General features: G+C 42.0%; 1 protein-coding gene across 6 annotated transcripts in view; it reads right to left on the bottom strand.

Annotated features, from left to right (window-relative positions):
- Positions 1-11,101, bottom strand: part of CDC7 (cell division cycle 7) — a 29,618-nt gene extending 18,517 nt beyond the window's left edge. Inside the window, exons 1-4 of one of the 6 annotated variants that reach the window (XM_079981479.1) lie at positions 10,960-11,074; positions 10,115-10,206; positions 2,001-2,060; positions 1,093-1,179 (exon numbers count right to left, since the gene is read on the bottom strand). In XM_079981479.1, the coding sequence (XP_079837605.1) occupies positions 1,093-1,168 (76 nt within the window). In that variant the 5' untranslated portion in view covers positions 1,169-1,179; positions 2,001-2,060; positions 10,115-10,206; positions 10,960-11,074. Of the gene's footprint in view, positions 1-1,092; positions 1,180-2,000; positions 2,061-2,729; positions 2,836-10,114; positions 10,207-10,893 lie in introns of those variants that run through there. The other 5 variants (XM_079981476.1, XM_079981481.1, XM_079981478.1 and 2 more) reach the window with 5 other exon arrangements.
- Positions 11,102-25,591: the final 14,490 nt, after the last annotated feature.

Raw genomic sequence — 25,591 nt, 5'->3', positions numbered from 1 at the left:
AGATGAGTGCCGCACCCAATAGTCACATTTGACTGGACTTAACCATTCAGGGGTCCTTTACCATACCTTTTTACCTTTACCTATAATTTTGGTAAAATATGCTTTCATCTGTGAACCACTTGACTGTCACTGAATTATACTTAACCAGCTGAAAGCTACTGAAAGTTGTTTATAAATGCAGTGTTCCTGTTCTGAGGCTTAGCATGCTGTAATGCACTGCTCTTTTCCACAACAAATCTATTTTTGATAAGCCAGGCTAATCCCAACCCGCTTCAAAAGATACATTACATCTTCAGCTGCAGGACAATGTACACACTTTTCGCATCTGCTCCCCCTTAAAGGACAGCTTACTCAGTTGCCTGGCACTAGAGCCACCGGGCAATCTCTCATGCTGTTATGAAGTACACTTTTTATCCTCTGTTGGGCTGCTGCAAGCCATGTCCACAATTACTCCTCACGCCCCACAAAATTGTGAGTTAAAGGTAGGGGCCAGGATCCAAAGAACCATAAACCTACATCTGTTATGTGAGCCCAAAGGGGTTTTAGACTTGCATTCCTCTACCAACATCCCTCTATTCTCTTGCTTTAAAGCAAATTGCTTTTGAAACTGAGGGGCAATTCAGAAAGAGGTTTGTGATATAGAGATCAGTTGTTCACCATCAAAAAACCGGGCAGGTGAGTGTAAGACCCTTGCATGATCCCAAGCAGTTTCTTGGATCCTAGCCATAAAAACCTAACAAAACTTTCTCTCTTTAACCTCCACACAGCTCTCGTCTAGCTTGAATGAGATCAATTATTTAAGAAAAACAAGTTTGGCTGGAATTCAAAACAAGAATAAACCTGTACACATGAACCAACCAAGTACATCAAACGTCCAACTTCTTTCTGCTACAAGTTCCTCTGCAATAGCATTCACCAGATCACTTCTTGGCTCTGATAAACTTAACATCCATTTATCATCTTAAGAGAACCTAGCAATCATTGCACAAACTAGGATGCAAATGTGCAACAATATGAAGACAGGAACAGTGAACGGACGGGGGAATTAGTGATAATATTGCAGAGGACGTTAAGATGTGAGACAATGTATACCTGTCAGTTTCTTGCTGTGGTCGTATTTCATACGAGAGTCTTCACAATGCAAGGGAGGGTGTTCATCTGCATCCATCACAAAACTACCTGCAAGCAAACAGGGAAACAATGATAACAAAGTTCAGAACAAGCAAGCTAGGCTTCTGAGGACTAAACAGGTTCAAACAAGTCTGGTCCCTTCCAGCTATATAAAGAACAGTAATGTTGTATGAGAATGAACATTGGATAGTCTGTACTGTACAGTCTGATCCTATGCATCAGAAGTCCCTATGAAGTCAGTAAGATTTACTATAAAGTGTGCATAAGGCTTTAATAAAAACTGAAAGTTCTTAATGAATATGGAAATATATTTGCTTTTCTATTCAACAGGAATTAAAGAGATATTAGGAATCAAACTTTTATCCAATTATCAGAAAGTATTGGTCAAACGTTGATTTTTCATAAGGATAACAAGCAATGCACACCAAATTTTGAAGAGCCTATTGAAGAGCTTCCCCACCCTACTAGCTAAATATAGTTTTAAAATCACATTAGGAGACATTAATGGAAAATATGCAAGTAATAAAAATCCACAAAATGGTCAGATTCTAAGCTATGACGCACATTAACAGCTGTATGTACACAAGAATTCTTCCAAGGGTAGAATTTATTTCCCACATTTTAACTTCCTTCAAAATGTCAAGTAGATGTCACCCTCCATGTCTGAGTAGTGTTTGCAATTATCCATTTCATTTAACACCTCCAATTAGGGCAGAATTGAGAAGCTGATCCTGAAAATACGTGCTATTTTTATTTAAGTATGCACATGCACAAAAAGCTCAAAATTGCACATTAGGAAATATTGTTAACAGGAAGCTGCCAATTACTCAAAATTCCCAGATAACCACAAATCTCTTTTAACTACGTACCCTCACATCGGGGTGTTCAGACCATGTACCTTTCACAGGATGTTCTCATGTCTTGATAACCTAGAACACATTAAATGGTATTAAAGACAGTGATGTGCAGGCATTGAGAAGGTTAAAAGGCCACGTGGCAACCATTTTCAAAATATCTGGAGGGTTGTCATGCAGGCCAGCAAGGCAGTAGCTTCAGGCAATTCACTGGAACCTATCTATTGGGAATGGCATAGTTGCATCCTGCTCCTCAGATTCTGCATTGCGTTCGACTAGATGATGCCAAACATCCCTTCCATCTCTTAAGATCCTATGTTTGAAAACAGCAGGCTATCTTGTTCATTATCTAATCACTTACAGTGGTACCTCTGGTTACAGACGCTTCAGGTTACAGACTCCGCTAACCCAGAAATAGTACCTCCGGTTAAAAACTTTGCTTCAGGATGAGAACAGAAATCGTGCGGTGGCAGCAGGAGGCCCCATTAGCTAAAGTGGTGCTTCAGGTTAAGAACAGTTTCAGGTTAAGAACAGACCTCCAGAACGAATTAAGTGCTTAACCCGAGGTACCACTGTAATTCCATATGCTTCAAAGGAAGAATTTTACTAGCATAGGACACTGATATAGCACTCCATTCCTATATTGATTAATAACTGGATTTGTTTTTAACAATACTATTAAAACATTATTGTTTGTGGATAATGAATATCTCAGGAAGCATATGATGAAACAAATTCCTTTACCTTTCATTCTATATACAGCTCAGACCCTATCACCTGGAAAGCATCACTGCCCAACAGCCATTGGGAAGATTTTATGCAATCACTTGATGGGCTCAGTTGATATACTAGTAGTCAAGTGATTACATCACAAAGGACATTATCTTAACTGTTAATAAAAGACACACTGAGTTGAATCCAGCTGTCAAGAGTAGGACTCAGTTTGACATATTTAATCAGTGGGCTTCTCGTTAGTCCCATTGATTTCAATTAGTGTACTCAAGAGTATGACTTCAACCCTTGATATCTGAAGATTGCATTTTTATATACAATGGGTCTATCTTTTTTTTTAAATGGCTTTTAGAAACTGATGGACTTTACTCTGAAGATTTAAAATTCTAGTGAGTGATTAAGTTCTCAGCTTGGTAAAGTTCTTCTAATTTTATTTTGAAGAAATTTTTCAGGAGAGAGATTAACATAAAATTTTACTTGTTACTAAGGTATGTTTGTTTTTTTTAGTTTGCTGTTATAATATTATTATTTCTGGGGGAACTGAACCGGAGTAATTCAAAAACAAATTCTGTTCAGTTACTGGAATTTAGGGAACAGGCTTCTATAAAATAGTTGGTAAGATTTCTCTTATACTCGGACTTACCTATGTATTCATCTTTGGATTATGTACTATAACTACATCTACTTTTTATTCATTTTTGGGGGAGGAAACCTATAGCAGACGGGAGGCATTTCCATTAGTTAAAAACTATAATAAAAGTGATAGAATGAGCTTAGCTGCATAGCTTTGCTGATCCTGCAGCTTTTAGAATTCTATTACAGAAATCAATATAGTTATCAAACATAAAAGAATTCTCCCACTACTCAATGGGTCTTGAATCCTTGTCTCTGGAGGGCTGTGTGTGCATTTTGCAGGCCTTCTGTCCGGGGAACCATAAGGGTGCTGCAGTTTGAACTTTTCATCTCTCCTTTTTTGTACTGCACTCCACAACAGTGCCTGTGCACAGTCTGTAGCTTAGCTTAAGGGGGCTTAAAGCCCTTTGCATGAAGTATAACTGGTAGCACCACTGGGACAGTTGCTGCCTGTGTCACAGAAGCAGATGGAAGAATAAGCAGGAATGTGTGGTGCCATCGTATGCATTGTGATGCAGGGAGATGTCCTGGGGGAATCGTCCCATCAATTCATGGGTTTCTTCTGTGTGCTTGTGTCAACAGCACAGACTTTGACTAATAGGCACTGGAGATGCTTCCACAGATGTTAAGGGCATGGTTGCTCTTTTGGGATATGGTGGTCACTGACTCGTGTTGTAGAGGACTTTCCCTCCCTTTCACAACTGGCCCATACTCTCAGCTGTAGGCATAGGGGTATGGGTTCCCATGGCCAAGGGGGAAATTGGTCAAAAGAACCTCACCACTTCTATCACCCCTTTTGGCAGGAAGGTAATTGTAAGCTGAACTAAAAGGATTCAAAGCATCAAAGTAATGCAGAACAAAACAGAGTTTAGGAACCAAAAGCAAAGCTTACAACGATAATTAAGTACTTCAGAGAATGACCTGAATAAATGTCATTTATATCCTGAAATTCTGATAAGCCATCGTTCCATTAAATTTTTTTCAAGAAATCAATAAACAAAAAGACTGCATGTAAGGAGTCTTTTATTAAGCTCTCTTTATTTCAGCCCACTACAAGCTTGAACAATTATTGACCGTTTTTAACAGATTTAGGAATCCAGCATTCAGCTAATTGATTGCAAGAATATTGAACAAAATATGTAGTAAGAGCTATCTAGACTGCTTTTGAAAAGAATGTGAAATAGCTGTCAAAGTATAAAACAATATCAAATTCAAATTATACCATTTTTTCCTTTTATCAATATTAGATTAGAGATCAAGGGCAAATTTTAATACTCTTTGAACAATACAGTAACTGCAGTTAAGTTTTAGTATTTTCTCATTTCTTCTTGCTGGACAAATATCTATTATAGCTCAAAATGTGGAAATCATAGTTCCATGATCATTGTTTGAGCTCTATCAAATCATTGGTCTGGAGAGAAGAACAACATCTGGGGCTTGTCAGAGCAGGTTAACTTTACAAGGTAGTTCCTTGTAGCAAGACTCCTGGTCAAATACAAACCTTCCACTGCATTTAAACCGAAGGTTGCAAGCATAAATATTAAAATAACCAAGCACAAGCTACCTTAAACTTTGTCGTTTAGTTTGTACATGATGTGAAACTATTTCTAAAAGCACTGAATGGAATGCCACCCAACATATGGAATGCCCAATACTTTGTGTACAATTTTTAAAGTCATTTCAAATTTACATATTGATCTTAAACATAGCTTTAGATTATTTGTTAGTCTTTTGCCGTGAAGCCCATACAGTATGGCACAGTAATTTTAAAATTACTTAATTGTACCACATGCTGATCTGGTACACAAAGCAAAGATGGGCTTTGGTCAAAGCAAGATATTTGCTATGACGATTTTTGTAAAAAGAATATTTCTAGTTGAAGATCTGACAGTGTCTACAATTATTTTAAGAACCCCCCCCCATACACTGATACAAAAAGCAAACAATTGTATTGCTTCCACACTCAAAAAAAGAAAGTTGTATGACAAAAGTAATCACTAACTGAAATCCGCTAACAGGACAGGGCTCTCAGAATTCATCCATTATATCATACAGTTTTATTTATTCATATTTACTTCTATCTAATATTTCAATCTCAGGCTTACTCAGAGATCCCACTGAGTTCAAAGGGATTTCCTGATAAATATGAGAAGTAAAAGGTAGAATTTTTGGTCCTTAAGAAAAACGGGCAGTAGGTTTATTAGACCAACCAAAAAGGCAAAAATTGTGTGCAAGTTTCAAATGGTAAATACTGTATGCTTTGGTTTGCAGTCTAAATCCAACAAAACTTAGTCCCAAAGGTGGGGGGGAAGGGAGTCAATGGCCTACTTTTCAAAAAGTATAATACACATCTTGAAAATAAATTACCCCCTAGTTATAAGCTGTTACTAACTGTGCCAAACTATGTTCTTAATTCACTTACTTTGGAAAAGTTTCACTGAAGTAAATGGAGCTATTCTATACTTACTAGTTCAAAGTACATACCCGTATTTTTCGCTCTATAAGACGCACCAGACCACAAGACGCACCTAGTTTTTGGAGGAAGAAAACAAGAAACAAAATATTCTGAATCTCAGAAGCCAGAACAGCAAGAGGGATCACTGCACAGTGAAAGCAGCAATCCCTCTTGCTGTTCTGGCTTCTGGGGTAGCTGCGCAGCCTGCATTCGCTCCATAAGACGCACACACATTTCCCCTTACTTTTTAGGAGGGAAAAAGTGAGTCTTATAGAGCAAAAAATACGGTAGATACAGATGGGTAATTTACTCCAGATTTATTATCTATTACAGTGGTAGCTCAAGTTAAGTACTTAATTCATTCTGAAGGTCTGTACTTAACCTGAAACTGTTCTTAACCTGAAGCACCGCTTTAGCTAATGGGGCCGCCTGCTGCTGCACCACCAGAGCCCAATTTTTGTTCTCATCCTGAAGCAAAGTTCTTAACCTGAAGCACTATTTCTGGGTTAGCAGAGTCTGTAACTTGAAGCGTATGTAACCTGAGTTACCACTGTACTTTTGCAAATGTATTAACAATGGACATGGCATTTTACAAAGAAAAAAATGATAAAATTTCTGCTGTGAGCTACTTGCATTCTGATTCCCCCCTCCCCAGTCTCCTTGGGGAAATGTTTCTGTTAAGATAGGTGGCAGGGATAAAAATGGGAATAAAATGCATTTAACACTTATATGTAAAGGTAAAGGTACCCCTGCCCGTACGGGCCAGTCTTGACAGACTCTGGGGTTGTGCGCCCATCTCACTTAAGAGGCCGGGGGCCAGCGCTGTCCGGAGACACTTCCGGGTCACGTGGCTAGCGTGACATCGCTGCTCTGGCGAGCCAGAGCCGCACACGGAAACGCCGTTTACCTTCCCGCTGGTAAGCGGTCCCTAATTATCTACTTGCACCCGGAGGTGCTTTCGAACTGCTAGGTTGGCAGGCGCTGGGACCGAGCAGCGGGAGCGCACCCCGCTGCAGGGATTCGAACCGCCGACCTTTCGATCGGCAAGCCCTAGGCGCTGAGGCTTTAACCCACAGCGCCACCTGCGTCCCTCCAACACTTATATGTACTTAGGCTTAAATTTAGTAGAGTTATGTGAGTTATGCAAAAGGCTTCATGGAAAAGAGCTTTGAAGAAAGTAAGGGTGGTAGTATCACAGAGATGTTCTAGCCTGCCATTTCACACATAAGAAGCAGCCAGGAATAAAAGACAGAATTGTTTGAGGAAGCAAGACACCTTTAGATGACTGGTGGAGCGGGCACCTTCAGAACCACCTAGTTGTTTAGAAACAGAATCCTGGAGCTGCTGAAGTCAATGGCACAATTAAAAACTAAGAGGCTATTTTTAAAAAACTAAGAACTAGTGTCCCACCTTTTTGCCTGCTCTCTCATCATTACAAAGAATGCCTATACCCAGAATTACTGGATACTTAAATTCAGTATTTATTTAGCTGTATAGTCTTGCTTCTTTTTTCCTTAACACAAGTCTCTTTTTTCCTTAACACAAGTCTCAGAAGTACTTTAAACAAAAATAAAGTAAAAAAAGATGCAGGAATTGTGAGAGTAATGAATGGAGCTTTAAGGCAGGCTAGCACTCCAGTCTTTCATTTCAGAAACTACAGCTACAATCCTACGCCCACTTACCTGGGAGTAACCACCATTAAATTCAGTGGGACTTATTTCTGAATGGACACATACTGTATTTTTCGCCCTATAGGACGCACTTTTTTCCCCTCCAAAAATGAAGGGGAAATGTGTGTGCATCCTATGGGGCGAATGCAGGCTTTCGCTGAAGCCTGGAGAGCGAGAGGCGTCGGTGCGCACCGACCCCTCTCGCTCTCCAGGCTTCGCGCAGCTCTCCGCAAAGTGTGGGAGCCCGGCGCTGGGCTCCTGTGGCTTGCGGAGAGTTGCCTGCATGCCGAAGCCTGGGCGCGCTGAGCTCAGCGCGCCCAGGCTTCAAGCTTCGTGGAGCTCTCCGCAAGCCGTGGGAGCCTGGTGCCGGGCTCCCACGGCTTGCGGAGAGTTGCCTGTTCTGGGGGGTGGGGTCGGGGGAAGCTCGGGCTTCCCCCGCCCCAGCCCCGCGCCTGGGGGAGAAATAATTTTTTCCCCTTTATTCCCCCCCCCAAAAAAAACCCCAAGGTGCGCCTTATGGGACGGTGCGTCCTATAGGGCAAAAAAACGGCAAATAACTGCACTGTAAGCTATCAGTTCTCAAGCCATGCATAATCCCCCCCCGGGGGGGCACAGAGTGGGGAAGACACAAAGATCCACTGAAAGGTAGGATCTTAAAGCCTTCTTTTTTGCAATGGCAATGAAGACCTGGGTGGATTGAATAATACCCTGACAGGGTACCTCCACTGATCCACACTGTATTTAAGGGAGTAATAATATTCACACTAGGGACGCAGGTGGCGCTGTGGGTTAAAGCCTTAGCGCCTAGGACTTGCCGATCGAAAGGTCGGCGGTTCGAATCCCTGCGGCAGGGTGCGCTCCCGCTGCTCGGTCCCAGCGCCTGCCAACCTAGCAGTTCGAAAGCACCTCCGGGTGCAAGTAGATAAATAGGGACTGCTTACCGGCGGGAAGGTAAACGGCGTTTCCGTGTGCGGCTCTGGCTCGCCAGAGCAGCGATGTCACGCTGGCCACGTGACCCGGAAGTGTCTCCGGACAGCGCTGGCCCCTGGCCTCTTAAGTGAGATGGGCGCACAACCCCAGAGTCTGTCAAGACTGGCCCGTACGGGCAGGGGTACCTTTACCTTAATATTCACACTACCTCATCATTCCATGAGGTGGGTTTTATTTTTTGAAGAGGGTAGGATGTGAGCTGTCTTTTCCTACTGTACTTCTAATGCCAATTCATTCTTACTTTGACAAAATGTTAATTTAACTGCTTGATTGCAATAAAAATATTTTAAGTGGTTTACAAAAGGAATGAAAGATTTAAATTATCAATGAAACAATTAAAAACAGGCATTGGAAACTTTCAGAACACAATTAAAATCAACAGCAAGGTAAAAATAGGTTAAAACACATGTGAATGTGTATTAGAGTAGAACTTCACAAGCAACAACAGGGCACATGGAGCCGCTTGTGAAGGTATCAAACTGTGACAGAACTCATCAGCATTTATAAGGGGTGGAGAGTAAGAAGAGGACAACCTGTGGGGAGTTGTTAAGGAAAGGGCTAAACTTTAGCAAAACACTGAATTGAGCACCTGGAGTAACCACACAATGAAGTCAGAGCAGAAAGAACCTCAAAATCAACACCCCTTCTTTAAGAAGCAGATTTCAGAATGGTAGCTGAAATTTACAGCACAGTTCTAGTTATGTTTACTGGGAAGTAGGTTTCAGTATGTTGAAGCTTACTCAATAACCATAGTCGCACCTTGGAAGTTGAATGGAATCCGTTCTAGAAGTCCATTTGACTTCCAAAACGTTCAAAATCCAAGCTCCTGCAGCCAATTGGAAGCCCCGTCAGATGTTCGGCTTCCAAAAATAATTTGCAAACCGGAGCAGTCACTTCCGGGTTTGTGATGTTCAGGAACCAAAACGTTTGGGAACCAAGCTGTTCGACTTCCAAGGTACGATTGTACTTAGTGGTGGAAAAGCATTCCGAGCCAGAAAGCAGGGCCAGAAAGGGATATTGGCATGGGGAAGAATCCAGGATTTCCAGTTGGCCATCAAGCCTTTACTCAGAAAAAAGTCCTTATGCCTTTAGCGGGAATTCCTCCCAGGTATGGGCACAGAGGATTGCAGCCATGCAGTGAAACACTATGAATGTTTACTCAGAAGCAGGGCCTGCTGCGTTCAATAGAACTTACTCTCAGACATGTGTTATAGGATTGCATTGTTATTTGATTATATATGTCACCTTAAAAGCTAAAATCATGTATACTTGTGTGAAGATCCTCAGGAGGATTTTTTTTTGGGGGGGGGTGTCTTATTTAGGAACACAAATGCCTAAGGTTGGGCTACAGCACTTTCGGGTGTCCCACAGGGTTCAAATATTGCATGATAATTCTTCTAACTTAGATTAGCAATAGGAAGCAGAACGCCTCAGGAGGGGCCAAGCAAATCCAAGAAAGGGAGATGGGTTGAATGCAGGTCCAGTGATCTCACTGGGCCAACTAGGCAGCCAACCACAGAATGGACATTTGAATGGCACAGCATTCTAAAAATTAGTTCTTGTTATATCTTGCAAATTTCCAACAATATTTTACTTTTATTCTACACCTTCAATGCAGTTTCTCAAAGCCCAAACTTGCCAAAACTTACATACACTCAACCACGCTGCAAAAGAGACCAGCTGGCTTGGCAGCTAATGCCAACTGAACCTGCGCCAGTCCTGAAGAAACTGGTGGCCAGACCTGCAAAGCGAGATTTTGACGTGCTTTTTAAGAGACTTGAAAGCACCGCCATTGGCAGGAATATTCAAAACGACTTGTGCACAGAAACATTTTCATTTTATTTATTATTATTAATTTATTTTATTTCTATACTGCCCTATACCCAAGGTATTTAAGGAAGCTAATCGGAAATGGCTGTATTACTTATTTGTCGCAATCTGGAATAAATTTTGCAGTTTCAAGTTTTTGCGTTTCCTTACAAGTTTTTGAAAACTGAAGTTACGAAAATAAATAAAAAAACTGGGGGAGCAAGTAGTTAGCCTTGCCTAGGGCGCAAAAGAGCCATTGCACCGTGAAATCCAGAGTGAAAACCTGGACAGAAAAGTTGCAGAGCTTTCGGGGAGAGGGGGGGGGTCACTGTTTTTGAGCTACGTATTTTTGAGGAGAATGGGCAAAAACGACATGGGCTGCCACACGTCCGGTGTTTTCCGGGGACATAGGCGATTCCCGCCGGGGCACTGTCGGCGACCGCGGTGTTCCTTATGTGTCCGGGAAATCCCGGGCGTATGGCAAGCCCACCCCCCACAAAAAGTCCCTCGCCACGATGCCGATTAGGGGCTCAAGGAACGACCCGTGTGGGGAATTCTCCCTTCTCCCTCCCAACGATTTCAGGCAAGAGCCACCCATGGCGCTGGGCGGGAAACCCACCCTCTCAGCCTTCCCGCCTGAAGATGCGTAAAGACGGTGTCCGTTCGGAGACTAATCCGGGGCTACCTCAGAGACGGGCCGGCCTCTCGCTCTCCCTACCGGGAAACTTCTCCTCCCTCACGCACGCGCGCCGAACTCCGATCTCTCCCTCCGCGAAGCGCTTGACGGTGCCGCCTTCCGCAGCCTGCTCTTGGGCGGCCAATCCCCAGCGCCCGTGCGAAGCGGTCGGATCAACCAATCCAGCCGCCGCCTTGAAAAACGCGGAGGGGGATTGGCTAGGCGAGGTTGCTGACGCGCCCAACGCACGCACCGCCCTTCTCGGTGCTGGGGAGGAAGGCGAAGAACGGCACCGAGCTGCCGAGCATGCTCGCTGGCAGAGGCTGAAGCTGCGCTGCCCTTAAGTTGCCCTCACTTGCCCTATACAATACCTGCTTCATGGCCAAAGGCCTAAGCAGTCAAAAGTGGGGTTTTTTGGCGCATCATATTTGGGGGAATGGCCTGGGTTTTGTGATCCTACCAAGGGAGGGTCGTCGAGAAGGCCCAGGATATCATAATCAGACTGACACACGCAGAGAAAAGGAAAATAATTAGGGCACCTCATTTGGAATCCTATGGAAAGTTAGAGGAGGTTATTATTATCTACATAGATGGTAATCGCTGAAAATGCAGCTGCTGCGATTGATAAACCAACCGGTAATGTAACTGGATGTCGATTAAAAAAAAAATACAAAAACCACAGCAATATAAGAACTGGACAAAAAACATTGATCAAGGAGCTCAGAAAACCACTTCGGTTAAAATCTGCAAAATTGGAATCATTTTGATATTCATTGGAATCCATATAATTGGCAAAACTGTGTAAATATTGGAAAATTAATTTTAAAAATATATTTTTTAAAGAAATAAATCGATCACATCTCCAAATAGCTATTTCCCAGAAACTCCCATTTTGTTATTCTGAACCTTTCCCCATTTCAGAACAGTTGATCATCAACGGATTTGCACTGTCTTTCAAAGTGGGGAGGGTGGAGGGGAGCTGTTTCTAGTTTAAATGGCTACAGATCCGGAGGAAGATTTTGGATTTATCGGAACATGGGGCAATTGCATTAGATTTCTGAAAACAATTTGTCCCCCCTCCAACATTTCCATAGTGGGGAGGGAAAACTCAACTGCAGCACCACAGGATCTGCCAGAAAGAGGCTATCTAATTTCTAGAAATGGATAAAACTTCAACCTGAAAAATGCCAAACATTAAAGGAAGCAATATACTATTCTTGATGTTAATCGCTGCTCCTCTGCCTCATCACTTCTAGCTACTGCCTTTTTTTGCCAGTTATTTATTTTGTTAATTTATGAATCTCCTTCCATGTGAGTCTTAAGCCAATTTAAACACATGCCATTAAAAAACAACTAAAATAGTTTTAAAAACAATGGCACTGAGCGGGTTCATTCTGTCCGGTTTATACTACTTGATACCATTCATGTGTAAGAATTTGTGTTTTCTGGATTCATAGAGGCTGCTTTCTACAGAATTGGAACAGTAGTCTATCAGGCTCAGTAAATAGGTAAAGGTAAATGACCCCTGATAAGTCCAGTCAAAGACGACTATGGGGTGTGGTGTGTTAGAATTCCTGATCTTTCATTGCAGTCATTGGATTTTTGTCTATCACATGATGGTATATGTTTTGACTCCACAGAGTGGGAAGTGACGAAGACAGGATATTTGTGTTACTGTGTTCCGTGAAGTGGGACTATTGTCCTTTGTTCTTTTTCTCTTTGCTGTCCAATACTAGAGAGAGAGGGAGCCATGTTGCAGTGCTCCATGTGTGTTTATATGTAAATAAAGTAAATAAAGTGTTTATATGTAAATAAAGATTAGCCAAAATGCTGAGTTGCTGAGGTCTGTCACGCGCAAGTTGCGCAAACTCAGCAAATCCCTAAGTGTGCTGTTGTTGGTTGGCATCGGTCACTGTGATGTTCGGGCTGAAGAAAGCTTATGAAGCTTCCAAACGATACACCAGGAGGGAGGGAACATGCCAGTCGGGCATGTGTCTCTGCCAGGGTCCTACTCGAGTGTAGGCTGAACTCCTGACAGGCTGCTCATCCCACTTCAGGCTGAAGGAGCCGGCATTTGTCCACAGACAGCTTTCCGGGTCATGTGGCCAGCATGACTTAACTGCTTCTGGCGCAACAACACCGTGACGAGTACCAGAGTGCCCGGAAACAATGTTTACCTTCCTGCCACAGCAGTACCTGTTTATCTACTTGCAATGTTGTACTTTTGTACTGCTAGGCTGGCAGAAGCTGTGACAGAACAACAGGAGCTCACCATCATCGCATGGATTTGAACTGCCGACATTCCGATCGGCAAGCCCGAGAGGCTCAGTGGTTTAGACCACAGCGCCATGCGTGTCCCTATCTGGCTCAGTATTGTCTATTCTGGTGGATGGTGACTCTGCCCACTTTCGGAGAGGAGTTTTTCCTCGTATTCTAGCAGCTCTTTTTCGGGAGTGGGGTGGAAAGTGATTCACTGATGATCTGAAACATTACCTACTTGGCAGCCCCTAGATTTTGTGCTAATTCAGCAGGAAGTTAAGTTTTTGTCAATATGGGACTGTTTTAAATTTAATTCAGAATGCTGTAGGAATGCATCACATATTTAAAAACCCTGCTTGGCCTTAGAGTTCATCCGCTTGGCCTTTTTAAAAAAATACTTTCCTCTCACACCTGCAGAATTCCAAGAGTACTTGCTTGTTTTTCTCTTTTTCCTATTCGTTCTAATACTTTTTCCAATGCATAACTTCGGTTTCTGTTTATTTTCATGGATTAGCATCTGGTCCTTTGTCTTCCACTATCAAATAAGGTTTTGAATCTGTTCATATTATCCATGTTAATTCATGCATTGGACTCTGTGACTATTCACACAAATATGGCAAAGCAGGATTTGGCCTCTCAGTCACACTTTTGCAACAGAAGATAAGATGAGATGTTAGAAAATCTCAACTTATGACCTTAATATTTATGATAGTGTCAGGACTGCACAGTAAAACTTTATATTATTTAATTTTCAACTCTGACACTAAAGCATCATTTCATTTATATGCAAATAAGAAGAGACTCTGCGTTTTCTTCACGGGAGAAGCTGTTTGAATTATTCACATCTTATTAATAAAGCTTCATAAATGCATATTTTTTCACTCAATTGGTAACGGCCAAGGGAGAGAATCTATATATCAAGCCTTTGTTATTATGAGAGCTGTAACAAAATACAAAGATTTAAGGAGTACATAATTGTAGGTTATAGAGTTATAATGGAAACAATGCATTATATAGATGAATTTTTTACCCCTTTCATTATCTTGGTGCCATTCTCCTTAGTCCTTGGCAGAGATATCTTTTGGAAGGTAGATTAGAAAGAATTAAAGTTCCATATATTTAGTGACTGAAACCATGCCATTTAAGGAGAATATTTAACTCTGTTATATCATTTTATTTCTTTCTCTATGAACCTCATTATGTATATTGGCATTTCCAAATCTAGTATCGACAGTCATTGGGCACATGTATGCAGCATTATCATTTTTCTCCGCTGACAAATGAGTATGACCCTTTATTGATGTGGAGCGGGTGGGACAAAAGTGGAGCTGGGGAAATTTTTGTTTTGTTTTGTTTCCCTGAGGGGATACTTTATTGTAAAGTGCATAGGTTGAAAATGAGGAGTTTGAAGCTTCCTCTCAATGAAATAGGAATGACCACTAGGCCGTTGTGGTGTTTCACAAAATGATAAGCCAGACTTTCTGGTTTATTATGGTTCTTCCAATAAGCTGAGGGGTAGGTTATGCAGCAAGACAGTTATAGGCCCAGGGTCACACAGTGAGCTTCACAGCGGAGTGGAAATTTGTACCTTGGTCTCCCAGATCCTAATCCAACACGCTAGCCCCTATAGTGGCAGTTTCCCATCTCCCCTCACCCCCACTGCAGACCACTTGAAAGTCACTGATAGTCTTGACAGCTCACTCAGTGATTATCTCTTTCTGCCCATTGTCACAATCGTGATGCTCTGAGCTAGATGCCGCCTGTTTTTCTAACGGCATTTTTAGTGCATCTTTTCGTACGTTGCATGTTGTTGTGTTATGATTTGCACGGCAAAGAATTCAAACGGTGAGGCGAAAGCATGCAGCGTAAGAAGTGAAGTAAGTGATTAAAAAAAATAGCAATTCAGGATCTATGTGGATATTGAATGTGGACCACCTGAATGATCTTGCGGACCACTGGTGGTCCGTCGACTACACTTATCAGAACCTCTGTGCTTGAGCGCTCTGCTTCGCCGCACCGCAATGCCTTTCTTTTAGATGTTGTGTAAATCTGCCAAGTGTGGCTCCCTCCTTGCATTCACAGCGCTGTCGCCTCCGTTGACGCCATCTCTTTTTCTTCTTTAACACCAAAGGGACTGGCAGCAGAGTCAGGCCCTTTGTGCACTGAATAGACAGCCATGGCAGGAGGCAACAAAAGCACTGCACCGGTATAGTTGCTCACTTTATCTGCCATTCTTTCAGCTCTAAAGAGCTACCAGCAAAGAACAAACCCCGACGATTCGTAAGAAAAACTACTTCATACTCCCGACACGAAAGAACAAAGAAACGTATGCTGAGAAAACAGCGCTTCTCCCCGCCTCTCTTCAGTTTCTACGGCCCAAGAAAGGTGTGTGTGTGTAAATCCCAGCGGGCAGAGCAACCCATTCTGGTGCCCACAGCAGACAGCAGCATTAGGGCCTTGAAACGAAAGCAGCCCATCAAAGGCAGGAATTCTGTACTGAATGGAAAAGGAATACATACAGCACTCAAGGCATCTGGCTTAAAATATTAAAAAGGAGGACAGCAGAATGGAAAGGGTTCTTTACTTTGAGAAAATTGCCTGTGGACTGTCTCTTAGTGTTCTGAAGCCGCTCCCTGAAGCTGTTTTATATAATACCTAGTTTTCTCCTGTTTCAAAAGTGCTAATGATTCCGTGGTTGCAGAATCGGAGAAAGCTCCTGGTCCCTCCTTCTGCCCCCTTTTATTCTCTTGAAGTCCTATACGCCAGCAATTGTTTTAAAGTTGGATGGTACTGGGGGCAAAATGCCCTCTAAAATATTAACTGATACTTGTTCTGAAGGGGTCTCATTTAGAAAGGGGGGGAAATGGGTAAGTTAGGTATATACTTAAAGTCTATGTTGTCCCTTAAGAGCGTTGGTAGAGAACTGAAGGAAAGTAATATTCTGTCATACAACTGCTGAGTTAAATTGCTGTTTACTCATTTAATATCTGTATCCTCTTCATTCCCTGTCTTTAATTGTTGTGCATATTCTTTAAGGTAACTATAGCTGTGGTTATGATGAAGGTCTGTTGTGGAGAAGATCTGGTATGTTGAGAAATGAAAAGTTTTAGATTTGTTCCCCTGACCCCTCCCTCCTAAAATATGAAGAATATTGCCTGATCCAATTAAAGCAAGTATTCTAGGGCAAATTTCAAATATACAAATATTTCCCTACAATTATGCAGCACATATCATCTCTATACATAAATCATACTGTTTTCATACTGGAAAACATATGCTTATATTTATCCCTGCAATAAATAATACTGCAAGAGAAATATATTAAAATGACATTTTAATAAAATATGCAAAATGTAACTGAAATTTCAAAGCAACTGCAGCTTGTGAAATCTTGTCTTTCTAGCCTCTTGAGGAATATTCACCCTGAGAGCCTGTTCAGCTGGAAGTAAATCAAGCTTTCTTCTCTCAAACAAACAGTTTTGAGTTTTATAGTTAGTCTTTATTTAGACTAGAATTGGTGGCGGGCCTGGAATATCACCAGCTGCAGCTTCTTGTGCAGTACACAATTAAAGCTTTTATATTATTTGGATATTTACATACTGTTCTTCCCTGTACATTCACTAGGCAACGTTAAAGTACACTGATACATGTTTCTGGAACCAATGAAAACATCAGTACAAACTACAAATGGCATTACATAAAATAGCAATGAGTAAAATACAAAACTGACTTCGAATAAATTTTAGCTTCTTAACTCCAGAAATCTATCATAAGTGTGTTTCTTCAGCATCTTCCCATAAGAGTATAATGTCCAGGTGAGATTCACCTTAAGTGTAGAGATCATTCCAGAGTTTTGGAGCTTCCACTGAAAAAGCCCTACCTTGGGCTGCTGCACTGCTGACCTTGCCCATTGCTGATCTTAAAAAATGTGCAGGATGGTATGGGAAAAGGTATTCTCTATTTGGATCTCCCACCACTCCAGGTTTTAAATGTCAGCTTGGAAGGTATTGACAGCCAGTAGTCCATCCTAAAGTCCTTGAGATAAGAAGGGTTATAATTCAATGTAACACAGCTCAAAGAGACTGTTTAAGTCATAACGTAGGAATGGAGCCTAGGTTTATTATATCATCTCATCGTATTTACAACAGCAGTTGCAGAAGTGACCAGACTATAGTGTGGATCACATGACTCAACTGTACTGTGGTGTTTATGTAACGGACAACCAACGAGTGGTACAAACAGAATAGGCTGGATGTGCATCAGTGTATAGGTAATGCAAAACTGCCCAATTTGCGCCAGTGCAGATGTACCTAAGGACTCTGTAAAATTGTTCAGAGGACAGCAAGGAGTTCAGGAATGACGTACAGCCTGGGATCAGCTGAAATATCAATTGCTTTGTGTTAACAGACCCGAACTTTTAGATCAAACTCTTAGCACTCACTCTACTGATTCCCCCCTCCCTTTCTATTCCCCAGGAAAATCAGAGGCATCAGTAGAAGCTAGAAATTCAAATTCCAGTGCTGAGTGCCTGCTGAAGCTCATCTACCAATGAATAAATATTCTCTCTATGAGAGCGGTAGCTGGAAGGAACGGTTTGGCATCCTGATTTCTCTGAAGGGAATTATTCTAACGGCGTGTTTTCCTTGATTCTCCTGCTGTCTCTACTTATGTTGCCCAAGGAGACATGCCTGTCTTAAATCCTTCCACCACAGAAGCCTCTGCACCTTAGAATATAGGTTGAAGGTTACCCTATAGATAAAAGAAGAGAGGGTGGAATTTAGACCGTAGGAATTCGGAGAATAATAGAAAAAAGCAAATAAGGGCGAAAGATGTTGGGGGTGGGGACGGGGAAGGACAAAGAAGCTTATATTCTCAAAAGGTATCAGTAAGTACCAGATTATGAAGGGAGAAAAATGTTTTTGAGATCACAGTGGCATATAACAAACATGAAGTGTATGGATGGTAAATAATAAGCCCAACATTATGATTGAGGCATCATTTTCCTGGGTGTGAATTTTAGACAGTCCTTGAAATTTTGATGGGCAGTAGTCATATGAGCATTATTTTCTTTCCTTTGACTCGGTGTTTAGCTGCAGTGGTGCAAACAGTGGTTTGGGGCCTTGCATCTAAAGCAATACCCTAAGCTTGAAAAGTACAATTCAGCAATACCTAAGTCAAGAATCTCTCACTACCCAAAATTTGGGGCACAGGTCTATAGAGTTTGTTCAGATCTTAGGATGTCATGTGTAGGAGAATTAGTTGCCTTCCCATCTTTTCTATTCCATGTAAATGATACAAACCTTATTAAGCTAGGGTGATGAGGTCCATTTCCTCCATTTCTGATGTTCAGGCTATGTTTGTCATGGAGCAAAATGGTCTCGGCAAGCTGGGGACGAACCCAAGGTTTGCAGAAATACAAAAAAACCTGGGAGGAGTGAGAGGCCCATGGGAACCCCAAGCTGCCCAAATAGAACTGAATGTGCATGGTCATGATGGAACACTAACTGGAACAGAATGGCTGGAATCTTGGACTGCACAGTCCACGCTGCAACATTTTGTTGCATATCACACTTGCATATACTTTATCTTTTGTTTTGCTGGTGACCTTATGTTTCAAGTGGAGCTGTAATCAAAAGTGACATGAATCATGTATGTGTTCACAAAGTTCTCACAACTAGTATTTGAATAATATATATACCCAGACACGTAAACATCTGGAACATGCAGTTTTCATAGGCAGCATTTATTTTCCGTATAAGCAGCACACTTAAAGCATTTGCATTTTAAAATCATTGTGCATCCTAAGTAGTTCTACAGTTTTCCTGCAAGGTGAGCAGGGAGTACTACTGTGGCAACCGTTACATCTGTTTAAGTATGGCAAAGGAGAAAGAAAGGGAAAGGATTAAGTGATATACTTCACTGAAATGATGATAGTGACAAGTTACTCTTGGGTAATTTTGATCTTCAGCATTTGCTCTTGCATATCTTCCGGCATTGCTCAGGTAACATAATAGATTTTGATAGGGTACAGGCAAACAGTATAACCTTTGCCGAATACTTATGACAAGATATTTATGTGATGTTAATTTCCTTCTTATGAATTCTATTTAAAAAGCAAAATCGTGCTGCAGAAATCCCTCTGTCTCTGCCTTCATGCATCCACTATCCACAGCAACGCAGGATGTCAGGACAGTTGTGAGAATGTTGATGCGAGGTGTAGTGCTCACAGCAATCCTTTGACCTCTATAGCTATTCTATTTGGAAGGAGCATCCTGACCCTGTGTAGATTTGCCCTGGCCTGAATCAAATCCCGTCCAGTTCAGAGAGTCTCAGTTCCAGAATAAATGCTTATAGGATTGCAGGCAAAAGATATGCATGTTTTCTCAAAAGTACCATTATATATGCAGTGAACGTGAATAGAATCACATAGGGAATGGAACCTTTAGCCTATTTCCTTTGAAAGCTCAGGCTGAGATCCAAAGAACTGTAAGGAACGCCCCAGAGCTTGAGAAGACCCCAGACTCCTTCTGTTCATCCCTTTGACATGTGGCTTTGGGGCTACTTTGCAGGAATTAGAAGCTCAAAGTCCCCTTAGATACATAGCACTACCCATGGAGTTCTTTGGACTGGAGCCTCACTCGGCCCAGTACTATTTGAGTAAAGGTAAAAAGGTAAAGAACAACTGGGGTTGTGGTGCTCATCTAGCTATACTGGCCAAAGGAGCTGACGTTTGTCCGCAGACAGTTTTTCCGGGTCATGTAGCCAGCATGACTAAGCCACTTCTGGGTTAAACCACAGAGCCTAGGACTTGCTGATCAGAAGGTTGGTGGTTCGAATCCCCATGACGGGGTGAGCTCCCATTGCTCAGTCCCTTCTCCTGCCAACTAAGCAGTTTGAAAGCACATCAAAGTGCAAGTAGATAAATAGGTACCGCTCCGGCGGAAAGGTAAACAGCGTTTCCGTGCACTGCTTGGGTTCGCCAGAAGCGACTTAGTCATGCTGGCCACATGACCCAGAAGCTGTACACCGGCTCCCTTGGTCAATAAAGCGAGATGAGCACCGCAACCCCAGAGTCGTCCACAACTGGACCTAATGGTCAGGGGTCCCTTTACCTTTACCTTTAGCATCCATTAGTGACGATGAGCTCCGATTACAAGACTGTCTATTCTTTCTGATTTGTTAGAGAAATGGGAGGTGGTATTTTGTTTCAGTTTAAGTACTATTTTCCAGCCTTGCCATCACAGAGCACACAATTAGTTTGGAAATAGAGTCAACACAACACAACAAATTCGGGTGGGAATTTCTGAAAGGTGTTGCTTGGTCCTGGATCTTAGACAAGTCAATTGAAAAATCGCTTTTGACGGTTTTGTAAACAACTTTGGGAAAAGCTCAACAGTTTTGGGGTTTCCTTCAAAACAGTTTTGGGTTGTCCTGATTTTTACTTTTTGAAATATGGCAACCCTAGACAAGGAAATAGACAAGGGAACAGAAGTGGAAAATTTCAAGTGTGGGAGAGAGTACATAATATTTTTTCCCCTAAGATGCTGGTTATCCACTCTTGTTCTGAAAATAGACAATATCATCAACTGTTCTTTAATTTAGGCCTTGTTCAGCTGGTGGAGGAGGCTTTCGTCCATACACCTCTTGAAGAGAACCTGCTAACAGAAAACTACTGTACTCACATCCTTGTTGATATTTGAGAATAATAAAAAAGAGAGTAAAGAACTCCATACATAATGCTATAAGAATTATAACAGAAAGGTAAAAGACCATAAGCCACTGCTCTAGATTGAGTATGCAAATTATAAAGTTTACCTTGATGGGTTTTATCCAAGGAAATGTTTTAATAACTTTATCAACGTCAAAGGTGTCATCTGATATTTCTCGTGAAATCTCGAGACTATCCTTTCATCTGTGTTGTAAACACATCAGCAAGTATGTAGCATGTCTTGACTTTGAAATGCTGTCACCTACTTTCTGTAGTGTTGTCAGCAGTCATCTTGTTATAAAAGTGTTTCGTTTCCAGCTCCATTTCTTTTTGGTAGCGTCGACGTACCTCATTCTTCTGCTGTGTTCATAACCTCTTCTGTTTTTATCAGAAATCTAATATGACAGAGTTTCTCTTTCCTTTTGCATCATGTTGTTTTTCTTTGGTCCTTTGCTGTCACCAAGGCAGTTGTGCTACTTTGAGGCTACATTGAGAGTGTTTAGCCAAGTATCTTTGCTGTATTTTGCCAAAATCGCTGCGCCTAGGGCTTGCCGATCGAAAGGTCGGTGGTTCGAATCCCTGCAGCGGGGTGCGCTCCCGCTGCTCGGTCCCAGCGCCTGCCAACCTAGCAGTTCGAAAGCACCTCCGGGTGCAAGTAGATAAATAGGGACCGCTTACCGGCGGGAAGGTAAACGGCGTTTCCGTGTGCGGCTCTGGCTCTGGCCAGAGCAGCGATGTCACGCTGGCCACGTGACCCGGAAGTGTCTCCGGACAGCGCTGGCCCCCGGCCTCGTGAGATGGGCGCACAACCCCAGAGTCTGTCAAGACTGGCCCGTACGGGCAGGGGTACCTTTACCTTTTAGATCCTTGATGGTGTGATCTCCCGAAGTTTCAGTCAGCTATTTTCTTTTAATTTAGAATATCCCCAAGCATGAATGCTAAAATGGAGCACTTACTTTCTTTTGGGTAAATTGCCCACTTGAAATGTGCACATATAGTTACAGGCATTTAAAAAATACATATACATTCTCATAAAACTATGGGGCTCACAAGACTGTATGCTCTTCCAAAGATATCCATGCAGATAGAAAACTGGATGCCAGGGCAAAATATATAGAATCCTAGAATTTTAGACTTGGAAGGGACCCAAGGGTCATCTATCCAACCCTCTTGCAGTGCAGGTATCTTAAGTTGATCACACATCACTTCACCCCCAGAGGTTCACTCCATTGTCTCTTGAGACCAAGCCTGTTTTTCCAGCTGGAACTCAGTTCTGGCACCTCTCAAGTGGGCGCCATTGCCATTCTAAGAGATATAGAACATTTTCCTTTATTATATTTAAAATTCCAAGTAACCTGACTCAGAATAAACTGGTTTTCTTTTCTAAATTGCACTAAAAACCACTTCTGGGTTTGAACCATCTTCACCCACACCTGCACTCAAAGGAGTACAATTGTGGATCTCCTTTTTTCACCATAGATATATATATATATATTCTGTACCAAATCCAATACCAATAGGAGGTAAGTTCCAGAAAAATCAATATGCCATGTTGGAACCAGGAGTTACAATGAAAAAATTGTAGCTACCAATTAATCAACTGGGGGATGGCTTAGATTTCAGGGCATTAGGAAAGCATCAAATGACAAATCTGTCTTGGGGTTAATCAAGTTGAGAACTAGAATTCTTTCCAGCGCTGCAAGAATACAAAGAACATCCACACAGGTTGGTGATACTCCATGACCCCTAGTAGTTGTTGTTTTTTAGATACACACAGCAGTTTAAAACAGATCCTAGGCATCCCATGTATGCATGCTTTTTGCATCTACACAATGTTGTCATCCAAGTGACAGCCTGAATGTCCTCCCCGTTTAATTTGGATTTTCTCACAAGCTTTCTTTGTTAGGCATTGCAAATATAAAGGTAAAGGACCCCTGACAGTTAAGTCCAGTCGCAAACGACTCTGTGGTTGTGGCACTCATCTCGCTTTACAGGCCGAGGGAGCCAGCATTTGTCCATAGACAGTTTTTCCGGGTCATGTGGCCAGCATGACTAAGCTGCTTCTGGAGAACCAGAGCAGCGCACAGAAACGCCGTTTACCTTCCTGCCAGGGTGCTTTTGAACTGCTAGGTTGGCAGGAGCTGGGACTGAGCAACGGGAGTTCACCCTGTTGGGGGATTCAAACCACCGACCTTGTGATCGGCAAGCGCAAGAGGCTCGGTGGTTTAGACCACAGCGCCACCCGCATCCCCAAATATAGGCCATCATAAAACATCCATATATATATATATATATATATATATATAAAACAATTTGGATTTTCTTGATCTGTGGATAATATGATAAGGTGGTGGTGGCAGGGACACAAATTTAGCATAAAATAGCATATTACCCAACTGTGGATGCAGTGAAGTGCAAGATGGTGAGTGTTCTTTAAAATGAATGTAGTGATGTTTTGCTGGGCACCATCGATCACCACAGCCCCTCCTGTTGGCGAGGTGGTCCTCCGTGGCCTGCTGGTGGATCTGGGCACGGCATACACATTTTAGATTTTTTTATTTAAAAAACCCAATTGTTTTGTGCGGGCCTGGTGTATTGGGAAACTTGTGCCTCGAAAATAACAACTGGCCATGCACAATGGGTCTGAACATTGTGCATTCCTCTTATTTGTGAGTTCAACTTCTCTGTTGTTTATCATTTTATTAGTATTATCATATCTTACTGTATTACTTAAGAGAAAGACGTTTTATAGTCAGAAAGGTATGTTTTAGCTGTTAGCCTGGAGGGGCCAATTTTGACAGAGAATGTAGAAAAGCGTAGGTTGCCATAGTTTTTTTGGAAACCCCTCAATTGTCAAGCATTTTTTTTTAACACAAAAATGCCAAAAAAGTGCAATATTTTGATGGGCTCGTCTTAGATCTAGGACAGAGCGCCACTTTTCAGAAATCCCCCCTGGACGTCAATTCCACCTTTGAAATCCCAGTAATGTCCAGGAAAATCCAGTCGTATGGCAGCCCTAGTGGGGGGGGGGGGTCCCAAAAAAGAGAAATAAAATGAACTTGAAGCCATTTAGAATACTGGCTTCCAAACTTGGATTTCCTAAGTGGGCATGAGTTAGTGCAGTGCTGCATAAAATGTATGCTCAGCCTCTGGAGAGGAGAATGTTGCATCACTCCTGGGAGATTCCCTCTGGCTGACATACAAACAGTATTGGTGGGGTCCAGAGGGACCTGTATTTAGTTCTCTTAGGGCCCGATTTGGCAAACGCTTATGCACTTGACTAACTTCAGGAGAACTATTTGAATGAGTAAGCTTATTCAAGTGCGTAAGTGTTTGCAGGACACAGGGATCAAAGATTGGGTAATAAGGTCAGTAAACATCTTTTTTTAAAAAATGGAAACAGGGAGAAGATCACTCCCTGTTTCATCCAAGCAAATGAACTGTATTGCTTGCATTTTATTTCTTGTAGGAGCTGGGGGGAAATGCAGGGAACTAAATTTTTAATTTTTTTCTCCTTGACTTGAGTTGCTGTTTTTCATTTTAAAAGAAACTTGGAAGAATGGGTCATTAAAAAACTCAAAACAAAACAGGGCCTGAGTGTTCAGAAGAAGGCAAACTGGAGAAAAGCTATTTGGGTAGCAACACTGCACTGGAGAAGGGAAAAAGCAGGCAAGGGATTCTTCTAGTTTGCAGGTTTTCTCCCATAGCCACAGAGTGCAAATAGTTACTCCCTTCTCCCATGCCAGGAATTTTTGATAGGGTGGGAGGGAGTTTGCTTGTACCTGAGGTCATGTTGCAATTTGGACATATTGGCTACACGAATTAACGCTACACGAATTAACACTTAGTTTAGGGCTGATTTTCCCAGAAATTGCCCGGATTTCAAAGGCAGAATTGACGTCTGGGGGGAACTTCTGAAAGGTGGCGCTTTGTCCTGGATCTTAGACAAGTGAATCGAAAAATCATGCTTTCTTTTTTTTAAAAAAAGGTCAACAACATTTTGGGGTCTTCCTAAAAAAAGCTGAACAGCTTTTGGGGTGTCCTGGTTTTTACTTTTTGAAATATAGCAACCCAAGACAAGGGTCTCCCACAGATGAGGGGAATAGAGGCGGAGAATTTCAAGGGTGGGAGAGAGTACCTGTTTTTTCCAAGATGCTGGTTATCAGACAATGTCATCATTTGTTCGTATGACATCATAACAATAACTGCTACCTAGTAATTATCTGCAAGAGAAGGAAATGATCCTGTTAAAGGTCCTCTTTCTCATTTCTCATTTATTTTGTTGTCATTATAACTCAATCAGTGTTTTTGGTGTTGAAAAGAGCCTGTGTTTCTTTACTCAGTGGGAAACTTCTTCAGAACTTCTCAGGCTTTTAACAAATTTGTACTCGGATGGGACATGTCTCCTCCTATTGTTGCATGGACCATTGACCCATGACTGTCTGGTGTTCGTGATTTTTCTGGTAACATTGCTCCAGAACATACAGGTTTATGGCTTGTTATGTGATCTCTGTGAGTCAAAAAGACTCAAAACATATGGCTGATCAGATGTTAGGCTTGGGGGAAATCAAAAATTAAACTGTCTCAGAGCTGTTGAGAGGCTACTTTGCTATATATTTTATGTGATTTCTGTGTGTTGAGGGAGATGACATCTTGGGAAGAGACTCTGAGGGA

This window comes from Podarcis cretensis (assembly GCF_951804945.1).
Source record: "Podarcis cretensis genome assembly, chromosome: 6".
Lineage (NCBI taxonomy): Eukaryota > Metazoa > Chordata > Lepidosauria > Squamata > Lacertidae > Podarcis > Podarcis cretensis.
This window is presented reverse-complemented; position numbering and strand designations above follow the sequence as displayed.